Source organism: Drosophila takahashii, chromosome 3R, assembly GCF_030179915.1.
Source record: "Drosophila takahashii strain IR98-3 E-12201 chromosome 3R, DtakHiC1v2, whole genome shotgun sequence".
Lineage (NCBI taxonomy): Eukaryota > Metazoa > Arthropoda > Insecta > Diptera > Drosophilidae > Drosophila > Drosophila takahashii.
Genome location: NC_091681.1, coordinates 14,884,586 through 14,902,241, shown reverse-complemented (window position 1 = coordinate 14,902,241; position 17,656 = coordinate 14,884,586). Strand labels below are relative to the sequence as shown.

Genomic DNA, 17,656 nt, shown 5'->3' with positions numbered 1-17,656 from the left:
CCCTTTAAAAAAAAACGACAAACTTCAAACGTCTTACTGCCGCCTCTCCTTTTCGGCCAAGTCAAATACATTTTTTTGCACACCTTCAGTCATTTTTCATGTCTTCTCTTAGGTTTTTGTTTCGCTATTTTTCGCTGCCCATTTTGTTGTTGAATTTAAATGTTATTCTGCGTGTTGAACTTGTTTCACTGCTAATGCAATTTATTTTTGTCAAATTATGGCCCACAGTGATTCGAAAATATCGAATGCTCGATACCCACTTTTGTTTGGCATTACATGTAGTTTTTACTTCCTGCACGTTTAATTTGTGTATTCCCTTTTGCAGCTATTTCCGCGATTGTTGATATTTACATTTAAACCATTTTTTATGTATATTTTGGGTGCAGTAAATTGGTTTCCAAATGTTTTAATACAATTAATTTAATTAATTTTACAATTCCTTGAACGTTTTAACTTTAATCACTTCCTGAAACACATTAATGTTTTTAGAGATTAACTTTACATTTACATTTACATTTTTCTGCATAAAATTAGTTTTTTCCCTATGTGATTACAGATTTCCTTATTTCAGCACCTTTTCGATTAAATAATACCCAAAACAATTTGTATTTTCTTTTTTTGCTCCCTTAGATTGCACTTTCGATTGGATTACCAGATTAGATAATCAGACGCGGCTGTTAATTTATCGTGATGGATTAAATCGCCGGTTCGAAGGTGAAAGAAAGCAGATTGGCAATTCGTGATCAGTTGCCAAGTTCACAATTTTGGGATCGCTCGTGGTTGCCGGAGGCTACTGTAAAAAGACTGAAAAAAATCACAAAAGGTCAGAGACTGTAAGTGTGCGGTTACCAGCGCTTGTTAACCGTTTGCTTCCCGCTTACATAATTCAATTAGGGCCTCCACTATAATGGAGATAATTTCTGGGAGCCCCACAAAGGCGACGACATTGAACGAAGTCAAGGCGAAAACTAAGTCTAAGTTTGGGCATCCTTTTGTTCTTGGCCAAGGCCCCGAATCTTTTGTTGCATTCGGGTTTTTTGTTCACCATATATCGCTTGGCTTATAATCTCTCTTTTGTGGCAACAACAAAGGCAACGGCGAATCAATAACCTCTGGCCGATGATGATTTTTATATCCCAAAGCGGCGTTATGATTTTTGCAAATTCAAATTAGGTTTCAACAGATTTGCCTAAGTGGCGCCAAAAAAATAAAAACTGTTTTTTTTTTTTGTATTTTTGCAACCTGGCATTTCGGAGCAGCCACTGGCGACGTGATCGGCGATTATGCATGGGGAGCGTGTAATTATAAGGGAAAATGCTGGAAATACTGAAATGAGGCAAAAACGCACATTTCGTATATATTACCGACAGTCATCATGTTTCAGTTCGCTTTTTTAATGCTTCTTTCACTTTGAAGACCGGCAGACGAACAAAAAGTCATATTGCTGTTGTAAAACGCTTTCATAATCAACTCGCTGCGAAGGTGGAGCCATCGGGGAACCTCTTTTTCCAGCCGACGTTTCCACTCCCCCAATCCCCTTCTCTTTATCAAAAAAGAAACAAAATCGAGGCTCGCCAGGGAGTACACTCGGAAAAAATCGTCAGTCATTAGAAGTATTAAAAAAGTAATTAAATTGCAAGGAAAAATATTCCTTTTATGTACCTTTAACATTTTGGTTAGTACTTTGATTTTTTTTTTAAATTTTTTAACTTTGTTAATTTTTAAAAAAAGTTGTAAGGCTTTTATTTTTTATGCAGCAAATAAATGTCATTTATTTTATAAAAATTTAAAAATATATTTGATTACTTAATGCAATTTTAGCCCTTGTTTTTCTGGGTGTAGGGAAATAGAAAACCACATTTCGGTCAATTTTTCGCCAAGTGTGGGACTGCCTCAATGCGCGTTATTTGAATTGCCATAAAATTAGTTTTTAATTTCCCAACTGACATTGGGAATAGAGCGAACCCGCAGTCAAGCCAACACTAGCCACATACAGAAAAACACAGGCAAACATTATTAATTTAGCTACCACTTTTGGTTGCCCAGCTGGTCTTCTTCTGGCCACTTTCGCATTTGCATGGCCAACTCGCATGGGGCCCATTAGATTTATGGCTCTAAGCCGCCGTTGTCTCGCTTTTTCGGCGGGTTGATTGATCCGAAAATTATGCACGAGCACGATAAAACCAGGAGATCCCAACAAACAAATCCGACCATCCATATCCACGATGATGAAGTCCGAGCGTGTCGCGTAATTAGCCTTTGTTATGCGAATTTCTTTGGGTGGCTTTTATCGTTGATTTATGGTCAACAGTTGGAGGTGGATGCTATCGCCTTGAAGATCAGTGCTCCAAGTCTAAACGAACAGTTCATCATTTTTCTGGTGCAGAGAAAGTTGTTCCCTCCTCGGATCACCACCGATCCCCATCTAGTGCGATATCATTTCCATTTCCCTTTCCTGACTGGCGCCGTCAGCATTTCCTCTCACTTGCATCATGCATTTTAAATATCGCCGAGTATCAAGGTGCAAGCTTTCAATATTGCTGCCAAGCAACTCGGGCTAAGGTCAAGCTCAAATCGTTCAGATCGGCATGGGGGGCCTGTCCCAAATAAATAAAACGAATTAATAAAAATATACATGTCTAATCTGTAAAGCTAAGTACATCCTATTTGGGAAAAATAATCACGAAAAGAAAGGTAGTATGGAAGAAGCGAAGTGAGCATTACCCTTATATATATTTATAAATTATCTAATATTTCAAAAAATATTTATGAAAAAAATCAGCTTAAAAAATAAAAACCTACATTATTTAATAAATTAGTAAATTGATTAATGGTTTTGGAATAGATTTGTATTTATTTAAAATTTAATTTCAAATGGCTATCCATCGAAATCGTCTTGGCGCTAATGAGCAGGCACACCGCTGACAATTTAATTACAGGGTATGCGAATTGGAAAGGCAGCTTAGCTTAATTTATGACCCGCTGACAAGGCACATTCTAATCAGACTCGCGAGTCGTCAGCAGAAGCGAAAATAACATTCACCTTCTATGGCCAAAAAATAAATAAATAAAAAGAAGAATGTGTAATAAAAACAAAGCGAAGTTGAATTTGTTATCAGTTTGTTTTTTGTTTGCCCAGCCAGGCCAATCGCGTGCCTCAGATGTTAATTAATTTAATTAGTCTCGCCAAGAAGAACCAAGAGATGACCTTGGGAGCGGTGGGTGATGGATAATGGATGATGGAGTGGGAGCTACTTGGCTGCACATTGTTTATGACTTGATTGTTCAGCTGCGAACACCTTACTTACCTGCCTTCTTCTTCTTCTTTGGCGAGTCAAGGTCACTGGTAGAAGATCTCAACGCGATGGCTTCTAATTTGAATTTTACAACATGCACTTACTTTTATGCTTTGCAATGCGAATAATGCTGTTTGTATTTGCCTGCCTTATTTATGGCCGCAGCTTGTGTAATTAATCTTCTGTGAAGCCGCAATAAATGCGAAATCCGAAATCCGAAATGCGATTTGCAGCATCAGAAGTGTACGTACTTGCATATACGAGTACTAAGTCACAGCCACATGGCATAAATTTCCTGCCTGCTTATTTATCATCTTGCCATTTTCATTTGGCGACTCTTTATGGCATTTTCTGTGGAAGTTAGTCACTGGGCTTAGTTAGTTAGTGGGTGTGTGAGGCCGATTGCTGAATGGATGGGTCGAGGTGCAGTCAAAAAGTGGCACTTACGGTCTTTGTTTGTGCTTCGTACTGCTCAACACAGCATTGAAGATGTGCAAATATTTGACTATTTGACAGACAAGTGCGGTAGACAAGTCCGAAATTAAGTCGTCAAGGAAAAATATAACAAATATTAAATACGCGGCAAGCATGAATGAAATGAGAAACACCAACTTGGAAGCATATTTGCATACTTTGCTCTTAAACTATTTATTTATTTGTAAATAAAATACTAATGTGTGGTAAATTAACAAAGACAAGTGATAGTATTTACTTATATTCAAAGAAATGTTAGAAAGAATTATAATATCTTATAATAATCTTGAAGTTAATACAAATAATCAAAATTGTAGGTATATTACCAGAATTTTAATATTTGTTAATAACATGCTAAGTTATTTAGCTTAGCAAAACATTTTTAAACTGATATTTGACCAATTATTACAAATATAACAATATCATAGATTTCCTTTCCCAACACGTTTTTAAACACAGCAAATAAACTGAATTAAGATGCCAGCTTTAAAAAATGTAGTAATTACCCAAAAATTATGAAAAGCCCAAGTCTCTCAGCTTTGTTAACCACTGTTGAAGCATCTGCAATTAGCCGCAGAGCTACAATAGTTTTGCATACATTTCTTGTGCGCCGTGAAAAGCCGATGAGGCAATCGCAGTTACAAAAGTCAGACGGAGAAACAAACGAATAACGGCCCACGCACAGACGGCAATTAACTGGCACACAGACAGGCAGAAGTACACTTGGAGAAACATTTTAATTAAATAAATTAAAATGAAACTACAACAAAAAATATTAAAAAATAAATTAAATGGTTATAAAAGAATTATTAAGGGTAAATAGATATGGGTTTTATTTGAAATATTTTTTAGTTGTAAAATTGTTCATATTATACATTTTTAAATATTTGTAAAGGTATTTACGAAATTCGAAACGTCGATGGATATATCCACGTATTTATAGAATAAGCATACCTTTTCAATAAAAATTGTAAAAAAATATATAGTCAGTCTGAACATTGCTAATGGTATAAGTACCTACTATTTGGAGTACCCAACTTTCTTATTAATTTAATCTCGACCAGAAACAATTTTTTGTTGTGTACTTACACTGCAATGTACACAAGTTAATTTGTGCATTTGACTCGAGGATCCCTAATGAACATTTGTATGAGCATAAAGACAATGAAGTCATGTGGGAGACCCAGACCTCCGACTGATCATCACAGCCAGCACACGTGTGTCAAGAAAAGAAAGATATGGGTTTTCCCTGGGAACAGGGAGAAAGAGCCATTTAATGCACACTTGATGGACACCAGAATCAACTGGAAGATTGCGCCACAGCAAAAGCTCAAAACCATAGTGGACAATCTTAAGTGATATTTATTTATCAAAGTCAATGGCTAGACTGACACACTTTAGGGGGCTGATAATAAAAACAGCTAAACTAGCAAAAGAGAAATATGAATAAAACGAAGGAAAGTTTACAAAGGCAAGTCGAAGTTTGTATCCCCTTGCACTTATAAGAGAGTGTTAAGGATATTTTATTTCGTCAAGATCATTTTTATCAAAAGCAAGAATTCTATGTCTATATTATTTAAATCATAAATTAATGATACTTGTAGGAAGAAAAATTATATTTTGAGAGTTGATCGATTATTTTTCTAAGATTGACAGACGCCTGACCGAAATAGTAGTACCCTCCTTATAAGCGAGGGTATCAAAACAGAAGCAACGACACGCGCTGATCGCCAACAGAGCCGCTCGCTGTTATCTAACAGAGGTGGAGAGCGATCGCCGCTCTCTATGTTTAGAATAATACATATGTAACGGTTAAACGCCGCGTGGGAGCATTTCTCTCCCGCGATTTCGGACCTTCTGATATTTTCAAGCGTTTTCGAAAATTTCTCTACCGATCAGTTTCAAAAGACACGCCAAACAGTGCGAAACGTTCTCGATCGCTGTGGAAAAAGATACCCAGTACGGAACACAAACAAAAGTTCGGAAGTTCGCGTTCTTTGAATAGAAAACAAAAGTAAAATTGTTAATTAATTCCCAAACAAATAAAAAACAAAGAACCGGCAAACAAAATGCACAGCAAATTGTTGGACGAGGTTGGTAGTCATATTCAATCAATCAATCGATCGATCGATTTTCCCCATTTCTGTAAATCTATTTCGGTGGCCATCGTATTATTTATTGGAAGCACTCTTAGTTAGTCATCCTCCTCATCCTGGGATGACTTGTTCCCGAAGAGTCATCGTGTTATTTACAACCATCAGCATCATAAACATTTCGTTGGCTCGGAAAATTCAATGGCGGAAAAACATTCTTTTGTTGCTGCATAATAAAGAAAAGACAAAGCCGATTGAGGAAACGTTTTCAGATTCTGGAAACCTAACGAGATTTGGTTAAACAAAAAACAGAATGACAACTCTGACTATCAGACTTGTTTCCAGACGACGTGTGGGGCTCATAATAATAATATACCACCACGATTCGAGCTTAATTATGGTTTAGAATAGTTTGTTGACAAACTGGTTTGCAAATAGGCAACATTTCGATTTAATTGAATATTCAATTCAGCATAAAATTGAATCAGTTTTCTTATCGGACTTAAAAGCGAACAAAGTTGCGCACAAGCTAGCTATTAAACAATCTATACTGAGGGAAAAAATTCTTAAAAGTTAACGAATAAAATTTGTTACTTCACAAATGGGCTTGGTAACATTATAATTAAATTAAAATTTGTATATTCTTCGAATTCAAAATTAATTGTATATGTGGGAGGATTCTTGTGTTTTTCATTTATCATTGTGATAAATTTTAAATTGGTCATAATTTTTTAAACAAATTGTTAATTAAGAACGTCTTTATTTTCTTTGTGTATTCTACACCCAAGTTCTAGTTCAAACAAGCCATTACTTAACATGTGGATTACAAAACTAATGCAAACAAGCTTCACTGCACTTGCCTTTATCAAATTCAAAGCGATTACCAAATCAGCTGGCTAAGCATGTTATATGACATACGGGCAGCATACGTGATGAATGCAACTACTGATTGTTGACCCTCTGGTGTAATTTTCCATGCACACGCCTTTTGTAATGTGTCTACATAGGAGCCCCTCCGGAAAAAGCTCCACTCGTCTGCCCCTTTTTTCCGATGATTTATTTTCGCGGATCTGTTAGATCTGCTAGATCGACAGCTGACCCGATCTCTTTCCTCTTTTCGATCACTTCAGGTGAAAAGCGTCGGTTGCCTTTGAGTCACGGCGACTATTTTTACTCTCGCTTTTCATTTTCAAAATTCTCGCTCAAGCAATTTAAATTTATTTAATTTAACCACACTCATCCCACTGCGAATCGGGAGAAAAAGAGCGAAACAGAGCACCCACAACAAAAATGATATATTTATCTTTTGTTTTCCAAGCCGAAATTTTATTGCCCTTCTGTCAGAAAACGAAAAGTTTGGTATAAATCTGGGAGAGATGGCTTTTTCAACAAATCGAACATTCATCTTTATTTGTTTAGATGCTATTTTATAGTGCTTTGTTCACATGCGCGATGGTCCATCCATTATACCCTTTTTGAAATTGAGGAACAAGAGAATGTGTGAATTTTCAATTTTACGTTGACTGATTTCAATGAATGAGCACGAATTTCGGTCTGTGGGTTTATGTCAGGCAGAATTAACATTTTGACGTGCACAGGAATTCGTTAATTAGCGAACGTTAAAAAGGTGAACAAACAGTGAACTATTACACTGGAAAAAATACTATCATAAAGGTGCAAAAGGATTAGGTTTTCTATTTTTTAAATTTAGGAAAGCTAATTATTAAACCTATTATAAAATCCAAGACAAGAGGTTTACATGTCATTCTAATATATTTTATATTTTTGGAAAACATTTTATTTACCATAAAATTATAATAAAGGTGGTAAAATTTAAATGTTACATTTTTAATAATAGTTTTAAAGTATGACTACCATATTAAAATGAATGCTTTGAAAATATTTCTATGTTTCGTATATTATTTTGCCGCAGTGGTTTTCGTTGCGATAACAGTAGAATACCCTGGGTTCGAAATAGTAAGCGCGTGCCCATTATGCAGTCGGTCAATCGGTCAGTTGGTGCGATAATACCTCCAGGCCCCCGTAGAGTCCGGTCGGAGATTGCCGGATCGGCCAGACGAGACGGCGCAGGCGATAAGGCTATATAGCTTATAAAGATTAATACTTGAATTAACGGAGACCTTCACCCGCTTCCACAATTTCAGCTCAATGAAAATGGCTACATTGTCATCGAGGATTTCCTTACGCCCGAGGAGGTGGACTCCCTGTTTCAGGCGGGCAGAGCTCTGTGTCTGGATGCCCCCCAAAATAACCGAAAGATCTTCAGCACCATCAAACAGGAAGATGCCCAGGGCAAGGAGCTGTACTTCATGGAGTCGGGCGACAAGGTGCGCTACTTCTTCGAGAAGGGGGCGGTGGGCGAAGAGGGTCAGCTGCTGGTGGATCCCATGATTGCGCTGAACAAAGTGGGCCACGCCCTGCACGTGGAGCACCCCGCCTTCAATGCGATCACGTTCAGCAACCGGATTCGCGAGATCTGCTGGCAGTTGAACTACAATCGTCCCGCCGTCTGCCAAAGCATGTACATCTACAAGAATCCCGGAGTGGGTGGCGAGGTGACCCCGCATCAAGACTCCTGGTTCCTGCACACCGATCCCAACTCAGCGGTGGGCTTTTGGATCGCCCTCGAGGACTGCACCCTGCAGAACGGGTGTCTCCAGTTCATCAAGGGATCGCACAAGAGCGGCGTCCACAGGCGCTACCTCCGCAATCCCGACAAGGAGGCCAGCGAACTGATGGTCTACGATCGGGCAGCTCCCATCTACCCGCAGTCCAGCTTCACGCCAATGCAAGTCAGCAAGGGTGAGTTCACAAATAAAATATATTACTTGACCTAAAATAGAATTGCACACACTTTAAATAATTTTTAAGGGACAATTTTTTCTAAGATGTGATGTAATCTTAAATATATTTTCTTCATAACTAGGGAATATTTCATAGCATATAAACCACTCAAAAAGTTATTTATTTATGATTCTTTAAAACAAAAGCAAATACTTATTTATTTAGCTGTTTTATCTCCTTAGAAATTTTGTGTGATCTATTTTTGGCCCAGTGTTATTTTTTTCGGGGTTTCTCCATCAACTCTTCTTAGCTTTTTACTGTGGAAAGTCAAAAAGTCAACACTTATACTTACCGCTATTTAATTATCTGGTTTCCTTTTTTAATTAACATAAGAAACTGAAGCTAAACATTTAAAATTATAAATAAAATCTTGATAATAAATTACTCAGTATTTAATTTTACCATTTTGTGCATCTTTTTCTTCTAGGAACCTGCATCCTCATTCACGGAAATGTAGTGCACAAAAGTGAGCCGAATCGCTCACAAAAGAGCCGGCACGCCTACACTTTCCACGTCATCGAGACTGAGAACAACGTCAAGTATTCGGAGGACAATTGGCTGCAGGCGCCGAAGGACAAGCCATTCCCCGTCCTTTTCGAGCGCAAGGCATGAGGATCTAATAGGGATCACGATTCGGTATTTTCGCATATAAGCCTCTAGTGAATCTTTAAGTTTCGATGTACACGCCAAGATGTATGAAGTAATTGTAAATTTAATAAATAAATTTCCTATTGTATTTAAATTTGAATTAAATCGGAAATTAATAAAATCCAATAAAATCAAAGATTTTCAAAGGACTGAAAACTTTATCCGTAAGTATGCGTAAATCAGTAAAATAACAAAAAGAAATCGGGGTCTGCGTGAGGTTTGAAAAACGGTATCAGAATATAAACATTGAACTTTAGAGCCAACGACCGACCTTATAACAAATTTACTAATAGAATTTAAACGATAACAGAGAGGAAAAGAGACACACAAAGTGCAGGGTCAGAGTTGTACAGTAAATCCAGAATATAAGTGAAGCAATAAAGCTTGTTGAGTGTACAACAATACCGTTACAATATAAAAACTATTTGAAATTATTCTCTGAAGGAATGTTATTTTCTATTAACAATATATATGGCTTTTCCACAAATTAAATGGCTTCCAATCAAAGAGTTTCGACTGTTGTCATAGAATAAAATAAATAATCCCCCCAGCTACGTTGACGTAAACGAGTTTTCCACCATCCAAAATTCTCGTTCTCAATTTGATAAAATTATCTGTGTCGCGCGTTGGCGTTACGATCGTCGAGAGATAAGTCTATTAGTACTAGGGCACTGGAACTCGACTCCGACACTAGCTAACACAAGTCAGTAGGCAGCTAGCTGTCAGTCGCAACGGATCGTATATACTAGTAGTACCCCGGAATCCATTAAAATGTCCACCAACAAATGGGAATCCGATGAGGAGATCCAGTATTTCCGCGAGTATCTGCGCATTCCAAGTGTTCATCCCGATCCGGACTATAGTTAGTATTTCGGAGATAAGTAAATATACCAAGTGCAATGAGAATTTCATTTGACAAATATTTCAAATCGTGTGCATTTAATGATTTCTAACAAATATTATTTATAATAGTAAAGCTTAACAGCAGTTGCAAATGTTTTAAATGCATATACTAGATAGAAAATGATTTCAGTTATTATTTATTATTAAATCTATAGCACCATGCGTCGAATTTCTCAAGCGTCAGGCCGAGCAAATCGATCTGCCACTCAAGGTTTTTTATCCAGCAAATGAACGAAATCCAGTGGTGATTTTAACTTGGGAGGGTCTTGAACCCGAGTTGCCCAGCATTTTGCTGAACTCACACATGGACGTAGTTCCCGTGTTTCCTGAAAATTGGACCCACCCACCATTTGGAGCAGAGATCGATGAGGAGGGTCGCATTTTCGCCAGAGGAACACAGGATATGAAAAGCGTGGGAATGCAGCATCTTGCAGCCATCAGGGCGCTGAAAAAAAGTGGAGCAAAATTTAAACGAACTATCCACATCTCTTTCGTAGCGGGTTAGTAGATAAAGTTAAAATAATATTTAAATTCTAAAATTATAAATACCCAATCAGATGAAGAAATGGGTGGTCGTCATGGAATGAGACCCTTCGTGCCCACTGAGAATTTCCGTGAACTTAATGTTGGATTTGCAATGGACGAGGGATTGGCATCACCGAAGGACGATTTTCCTCTTTTCTATGCAGAACGGGCAGTATGGCGTAAGTTTAAGAAGAATTTTATAGATTTAATAAAAATACTTGTTATATCTTCTCCCCTCCAAAAAAGGTGTATATTTCCACATCAGTGGGTCTGCAGGTCATGGATCCCTTTTACTGCCCAACACGGCTGGTGAAAAGCTCAACTACATAGTTGGAAAGATGATGGCTTTTCGTAAGACTCAGGTCCAGAGACTGGAGAACAATCCAGAGTTGGTAATTGGCGATGTGACGACGATTAATTTAACCAAAGTCAGTGGTGGAGTTCAGAGCAATGTGGTGCCTCCTTTGCTGATGGTGTGTTTCGATTGTCGCTTGGCTCTGGATCTAGATATAGAGGAGTTTGAGGCCAATGTAGGTACTCTAATGATCTAAAGTTTTCATTTATTAACCTTTGTACACATTTAAAGCTCCACAAATGGTGTGATGATGTGGGTGGTGGTATCGAGATTACCTACGAACAAAAGCAACCTAAAGTACCGCCCACCGCCCTCGATGATAGTAATCCCTTTTGGGTGGCTTTCAAAAACGCCACTGATCAGTTGTAAGTATATCTTATCACACCATCTCTTTTAATCTTATAATATGATGCATTTTTTTTAGACAACTGTCCATCAATCCACAAATATTTACCGGTGGAACTGACAGTAGATATATTCGTGCTGTTGGCATCCCAGCTTTGGGCTTCTCCCCCATGAATAAGACACCCGTTCTCCTCCACGATCACGATGAGTTTATCCAGGCGGACATTTATCTGCGGGGCATCCAAATATTTCAGAAAATTATAAGCAACGTAGCTAATGTCTAGTTAATCCCCTTTATCTACTCCCTTTTTTGCCACCTTTTTTGTATATGATAACGGTTATGAGATAAAAATAAACTTCTTGAAGAGATGTCTTTAACAAACCTTTGGCATTTATTGCTTGTGTTTATGATGGATTTGTCGTGAGATAATAACGTCTAGAGATAATAATAATGTACCTTCATTAGCCTAGTTTTAGCATAGGATTCAGTTGTATCTGAGCCCTCGATAGAAACACAATGGCCGCCAAGAAGTGGGATTCCAATAAGGAGATCGAATATTTCCGCGAATATCTGCGTATTCCAAGTGTTCACCCCAATCCCGATTATGGTGGGTAAAATATTAAAACAAATTAAAAAAGTGGCAAAATAAAGACCTAAATTATATTTGTTTAGAGCCTTGTGTGGAGTTTTTAAGGTGTCAGGCTAAGGACTTGGATCTTCCCATCAAGGTCTTCTATCCATTGGATAAACAAAACCCAGTGGTGGTTCTGACCTGGGAGGGTATTGAAAAGAAATGGCCGAGTATTCTACTGAACTCCCACATGGATGTTGTACCCGTATTCCCCGAAAACTGGACGCATCCACCATTTGGGGCGGATATCGATGAGGAAGGTCGCATTTTTGCCAGAGGATCACAAGATATGAAGTGCGTGGGAATGCAGTATCTGGCGGCCATCAGGGCTTTGAAGGATAAGGGATCTAAATTCAAGCGAACCATTCACATTTCCTTCGTGCCAGGTAAATTTATCTTTTCTTATCAACATTAATTATATTTTTAAAGTCCTTCTCATTCAGATGAGGAACTAGGTGGCCGAAAAGGAATGCTTCCTTTCGTTAGCTCACAGGATTTTAAATCCTTAAACATTGGATTTTCCCTGGATGAGGGAATTGCTTCGCCCACTTCGGAGTTACCCGTTTTCTATGCAGAGCGAACAGTCAAACGTGAGTGAAATGCAAACCTTATGGAGATTAAGACTTACAAAAAGGATTTTCCAGGTGTGATTTTTAAAATCAGTGGATCCGCAGGACATGGTTTGCTGTTGATGCCCAATACGGCGGGCGAGAAATTAAGCTATATAACCAGCAAGATGATGGAATTCCGGGCGGAACAAGTGAAGCGTTTGAAGGATAACCCAGAGTTACAGATTGGCGATGTGACCACCATTAACTTGACATCCGTGGATGGCGGAGTTCAGAGCAATGTCGTTCCTCCCTTGCTGACCGCCTGTTTCGATATTCGATTGTCCTTGGACACTAATGTCTCCGAGTTTGAAGCTAATGTGGGTATTTCATTTAAATAATCTTCATATTTAATTATAGTTAATATATTTCAGCTGGCTAAATGGTGCGAAGAGGCTGGCGGCGATATTGAGCTTGATTTTGGATTAATTCGGAGAAAAGATCACATTCCACCAACTGTCACGAATGATTCAAATCCCTTTTGGGTTGCCTTCAAGAGCGCCACCGAGGAATTGTGAGTATCGTATTTTTATATTATGTTACAAATATTTTAATTCTATTTCGATTATTTGTTAGGGGTCTGTCGACCAAACTTCAGGTGTTTCCTGGTGGCACCGACAGTCGCTACCTTCGCAATGAGGGCATTCCAGCTTTGGGTTTCTCGCCAATGAATAACACCCCAGTTCTTCTTCATGATCACGATGAGTTTCTCCATGCGGAGACATACCTAAAAGGTGTGGATATTTACCAGAAAATCATTGGCAATTTAGCCAATGTTTGAAGTTGAATTTTTCTTAATTTTAATGCATTTAATGAAGTAAAAATGTAATGTATTAGCGAAAATTCAATGAAATAATTAATAAATGGAGTGAATACAGAATTTAAATGACCCGCCAGATATATTATTCACGAATGTAGATCTTCATTAGCTTGTACATACCCCCATACGTAAATTACATTGGTTCGGTGAACGACTATTTCCTTCGTCAAGCAGAGACACAACCCATTCAATTAAGAACGAGAAATATTATTTAAAGCATACTTCTTGAAACCGTTATAATTTAAATTTAACTTTAAACTTAATATTAATTGGCGTTTTTAAAATATAATAAATAAATAATTATTTATTTATAATTAAGATAGTTTGATATGCTCGGTATGCTGGATGGGTCTAGCGCTGCCTCAAATTTGCAAAATTAGAAAACTGAAAAAGGATACTTTTAAAATAAAATTAATTTTAAATTCAAAAACGAAGAAGAAGAGACACAAACGTGCAGCAAGTGCATGTGTTCTAATTGTGAAATTTTAAGTACATTTAAAACGGCAATATGAAGTTTTAATACCCGTGCAGATTTTAGGAAAGAAAATGTGATTAGAGTAAAAATAAAATACAAATAATAAACAATAAAATATACCCAAATAGTAACCCGAAAAACATAATTTTTTGACCTTTTTCACCCTATTGTTTCTATGGAAGCTATAGGATATAGACGTCGGATCGGGGCGCGTATCGAACTAGATCTCTGACAGTTTCAAATCGCAAGCTTTTAAACTGTACGCACAGACCTAAAAGGAAATATCGACTTCCCTAGTTATCCCGATTATGGGGTCGGAAAAGGTTGTTTCAAAAACGTATCAAGTATTGGTTGGAAATTGTCTTTTCAAATTGCATTTACTATTTTGGCTTATTATTAATCATATAGTTATAGTAAAAAGCTTAGCTGAAAGGGTTCAAGGGTTCAGTTTAAGCGGTTCACACATGAAATAGAAAAAAGATTTTTTATAAAATTCTCCTTGGCCCAACATTGATAAAAAATAAGAAATTCCCACACCAACCAGAGTCAGAACAAAAACGGACCGATTTTAGGATCCCCAATTGGCAGTGTCGCCAGCCATAACTTTGTAGTTGGCCAACTTTTTGCGAGTTTTATTCCGCGGGTCTTTTGTTGGCTGCTGCTTGGGCTGCTGGCTCTTACGTGTAATGTTCTCTCATGTTGCAAAACGATTTGTTGGAGCCAAGATTTATGAACTTGTTGCCACTGACAGCCGACAGTGGTCGTGGTAACACACACGGCAATCTGCGTGAACATGCCGCCTAATTAGAAGATTTTAATTATCTGTTTTCAATCAGCTTCCATTGAGATAATGATAATGCTGCCGCGGACTTGTTCTTGTTCGCATTTTTCGGATCTTTTTCGGCCCCCGTTTATTTATTTTGTATTTTTGTATTTTGTTCTCTTAACTACCTTGCGGCCGTTTAAGCCAAAATGCTGTTGACATTTCGTGGAGTCGGAAATTCGGCAAGGTGTTGTTGGTATCGCGGCCACGCGCATGCTGCCAATAAGCGCTGTCAAAGTGTCCTAAATCGATTAGAATTGATTTTGAAAGGACCGCTGACAGGCCAAACGGACCCGCGAGCAATCATCCTCGATACAATGCCGCGGATTACAGTTGTCTGTCGTGTTCTATGGACTTGCCACTCCCCATCCAATCCATTCCATTTCACGACCCAGGTCCCATCGACAGTCCCTGGATCGGAATACACCCTATCCCTTCCCCTCCACCTCGGTTGCGTGTTTAAGGCCAAACGGAGAGGCGATGTTGCTGTCATTGACGATTTATGTCAACTGTAGTCGCGGCACAATATTCAAATTCTTTGCATTCACTCATCACTTGTCGCCGGCGAGCCGCCTGTCCTTGCCGCTCATGGTAGTCAGGGGTGTGCCAAAAGGGGGGTACTTTTGGGGGATCAGTGTCCTATGAAATATTAATAAGCTCATATAACCCCTATTTTAAAAATAAAACAAAACAAACAAAAAATAAAAACTAACAAAAGTTAGTGCTAACATCTACAAATCTTGACTATCCTTGACTAACATTTTTAAGACATTTGAATTTTTTTATTTTTTAATAAATTAAAAAAGTAGTAAGTAATTTACTTTCTGTGTTCAACTGTTTAGGATAAATTTAAGCCTAAGACATCCGGATATAAATTTGCCATTCTAACTGCTTTGATAAGAATCCCAAAGTTTTTATCAAAAACCCCTTTGGAATTTTAGTAATCGACGTCCTTGTAAAATGCCGAATGCTTTGAACTTTTAAGCCGCTGAGGTGCAAAATAATGGGAAAAAGAAATACCTGCGAGGGATGCTTAAGAATAAGAAAGTAGACTATGTTTTTCACAACAATGAAAAACCAAATGCATTTATAATGGAACGTTTTTCTCACTTCATGAATAAAGTAAAGTGTTGTGTGCACAATTTTTGAACTACTTTTATCATCTTACTCACGTAAGCTCTTATTTGGGTACATAATTATTTAATACTTTTCAAACCACCCACTGGGCAGCTTTGTCCCCCAAGCACTCCACCTAGTTAACTCGCAAATTGAATTTAAAATCAAAATTTATTTAACTCTAATGGATTTGGCAACCTGAGTGGTTGCCCCGCCCCCAAAAAAGGGACGCTGGTCGGTCCTTCTTATCGGGATGGTTGAGGACTCTGGATTGTGGATATATGGATATCTGGTGGCCGGTTCGCGCGTTTTCGCCACGCCGGTTGCCTTGATTTGACAGGATTCATTGTCTCCGCCACTTCAGTGACTTCAAGCTTACGCGCGTTAGCCTTCGCATTCGCGATTGCGTTCCTCGTCTTGGCCTTCTGGAGAAACCTTCCTTGAGAACCTGAGCTGGATGCGTATTGACAGTTTAAATGCGTCCATCACTTTGGGCCAACTCGGGCCGCGGCTGACGCTGACGGAATTCATTTAAATACATTTCGGCCCCAAGGGGCCAGACAGGCCCAATCGCATTGTTACCGCCGAGGTTTAGGGCACTGAGAAAAATGTTGATACAAATTTTACAATTGTGGAGGTCCCATTTTATCAAGGTTTATACCTTCTGGTGTAGAATAACGCTCTTTGTAATTTGGTTTTAGTATTTTAAAATACATTTAAATTTATATAAAAAATAGATTTTTTATTGCATAGTTTTACACACCTTTTTAGAGAAGTTGAATAACTTTGTTAAAAAATATAGCATTATGGCAATAGCGTTTTTATATGAATAAAATATATTTAAGAAACTACAACTTTTGACCAAATTGATGCGGATCTCAAAGATTTTTTCCAGTGAGGTGGGCAGTAAATTGGGCCGCGTCAGAGCCAATCGAATGGAATTTATATGCGGCGCATTTTCGTGGCCTTTGATTGACTTGTGTCACTTTGTCTCATTTGTCAGACGAACGCCTTCGACCAGCCGGGATGACTCGATGCCGGGATGCCTCGTTGCTCATCATCCCTCCTCCGATCCTGGCGCTTAAGTGTCAGGTGTCTCACTCTTTGGGCCACTCAATTGAAATGTTCTGGCGGATAATTCGAGGACGAGGGCCCAGTTCTTTGTGGCAACTAAATGACACGAGGCTGCATTCAAATGCCCATCAAGTTGTTACACAGTCGAGCGGGCAGCGCGTATCCTTTTGGGCAATATCCTGCCGCAAGGCCCAACTCTCGAACATGGGATTTATGACAGCTGAATGGAGATGGCCGGGAGTGGTAGTGGGTGGGCCAACGGAAATGTCCTGCCTGCTAACCGGAGATATGTTTCATATCCGCAACACGATGGCCAACTAACGTGAGAGAGATTTTCACATACGCACACAAGGATTACCATTGCCATGTCCTCCATTCACTCTCGAATTGAATGCCCGTGACAGCCAAGATTTGTTTGTTTGCCCACATTGGCTAGTCGTCGTTGTCGTCGTCCTAACCCAAAAGGGTCCCACCACATCCAGATAATACCACACGTCTGATTGAAGCGGGCCTCCATTGGCATGTCCTTCAATCCGCCTGACAGCCTTAAACTTTTAAATCCCCCCCTCTTGGATCATCAGATCGCCTGGTTTTGTATCTGTTT

The 17,656-nt window shown here is 38.6% G+C and overlaps 3 protein-coding genes and 1 long non-coding RNA gene across 4 annotated transcripts; 3 read left to right on the top strand and 1 right to left on the bottom strand.

Moving 5' to 3' along the window:
- Window positions 1–1,885: 1,885 nt before the first annotated feature.
- LOC138913397 (uncharacterized) lies at window positions 1,886–3,606 on the bottom strand. Its single transcript, XR_011419117.1, has 2 exons — window positions 3,309–3,606; window positions 1,886–2,597 (listed from the first exon to the last, which is right to left on the bottom strand). It is a non-coding gene; the product is annotated as an uncharacterized lncRNA (long non-coding RNA).
- Window positions 3,607–5,656: 2,050 nt separating this feature from the next.
- Phyhd1 (Phytanoyl-CoA dioxygenase domain containing 1) lies at window positions 5,657–9,464 on the top strand. Its single transcript, XM_017145909.3, has 3 exons — window positions 5,657–5,863; window positions 8,029–8,686; window positions 9,156–9,464. Exons 1-3 carry the CDS (start codon window positions 5,840–5,842, stop codon window positions 9,338–9,340), a joined length of 867 nt encoding a protein of 288 aa, XP_017001398.1. The 5' UTR covers window positions 5,657–5,839; the 3' UTR covers window positions 9,341–9,464.
- A 447-nt stretch (window positions 9,465–9,911) lies between these two features.
- Window positions 9,912–11,886, top strand: LOC108060261 (aminoacylase-1-like). The gene is made up of 6 exons (XM_017145899.3): window positions 9,912–10,238; window positions 10,435–10,779; window positions 10,837–10,983; window positions 11,051–11,334; window positions 11,391–11,524; window positions 11,584–11,886. The coding sequence occupies exons 1-6, from the start codon at window positions 10,148–10,150 to the stop codon at window positions 11,786–11,788; spliced, it is 1,206 nt and encodes a 401-aa protein (XP_017001388.2). The 5' UTR covers window positions 9,912–10,147; the 3' UTR covers window positions 11,789–11,886.
- Window positions 11,887–11,991: 105 nt separating this feature from the next.
- On the top strand, window positions 11,992–13,639 carry LOC108060260 (aminoacylase-1A-like). The gene is made up of 6 exons (XM_017145898.3): window positions 11,992–12,112; window positions 12,178–12,522; window positions 12,580–12,726; window positions 12,781–13,064; window positions 13,119–13,258; window positions 13,321–13,639. Exons 1-6 carry the CDS (start codon window positions 12,022–12,024, stop codon window positions 13,523–13,525), a joined length of 1,212 nt encoding a protein of 403 aa, XP_017001387.2. The 5' UTR covers window positions 11,992–12,021; the 3' UTR covers window positions 13,526–13,639.
- Window positions 13,640–17,656: the final 4,017 nt, after the last annotated feature.

What these genes read in the sequence shown, in the direction of transcription:
- Phyhd1 (XM_017145909.3), top strand. Translation starts at nt 5,840, where the DNA reads ATGCACAGCAAATTGTTGGACGAG. An exon ending in ACAGCAAATTGTTGGACGAG is followed by an intron (nt 5,864 to 8,028) that starts GTTGGTAGTCAT and finishes CCACAATTTCAG; the next exon opens with CTCAATGAAAATGGCTACAT. An exon ending in GCCAATGCAAGTCAGCAAGG is followed by an intron (nt 8,687 to 9,155) that starts GTGAGTTCACAA and finishes TTTTTCTTCTAG; the next exon opens with GAACCTGCATCCTCATTCAC.
- LOC108060261 (XM_017145899.3), top strand. Translation starts at nt 10,148, where the DNA reads ATGTCCACCAACAAATGGGAATCCGATGAGGAGATCCAGTATTTCCGC. An exon ending in TCATCCCGATCCGGACTATA is followed by an intron (nt 10,239 to 10,434) that starts GTTAGTATTTCG and finishes TTAAATCTATAG; the next exon opens with CACCATGCGTCGAATTTCTC. An exon ending in TAGAGGAGTTTGAGGCCAAT is followed by an intron (nt 11,335 to 11,390) that starts GTAGGTACTCTA and finishes ACACATTTAAAG; the next exon opens with CTCCACAAATGGTGTGATGA.
- LOC108060260 (XM_017145898.3), top strand. Translation starts at nt 12,022, where the DNA reads ATGGCCGCCAAGAAGTGGGATTCCAATAAGGAGATCGAATATTTCCGC. An exon ending in TGCAGAGCGAACAGTCAAAC is followed by an intron (nt 12,727 to 12,780) that starts GTGAGTGAAATG and finishes AGGATTTTCCAG; the next exon opens with GTGTGATTTTTAAAATCAGT. An exon ending in TCTCCGAGTTTGAAGCTAAT is followed by an intron (nt 13,065 to 13,118) that starts GTGGGTATTTCA and finishes AATATATTTCAG; the next exon opens with CTGGCTAAATGGTGCGAAGA.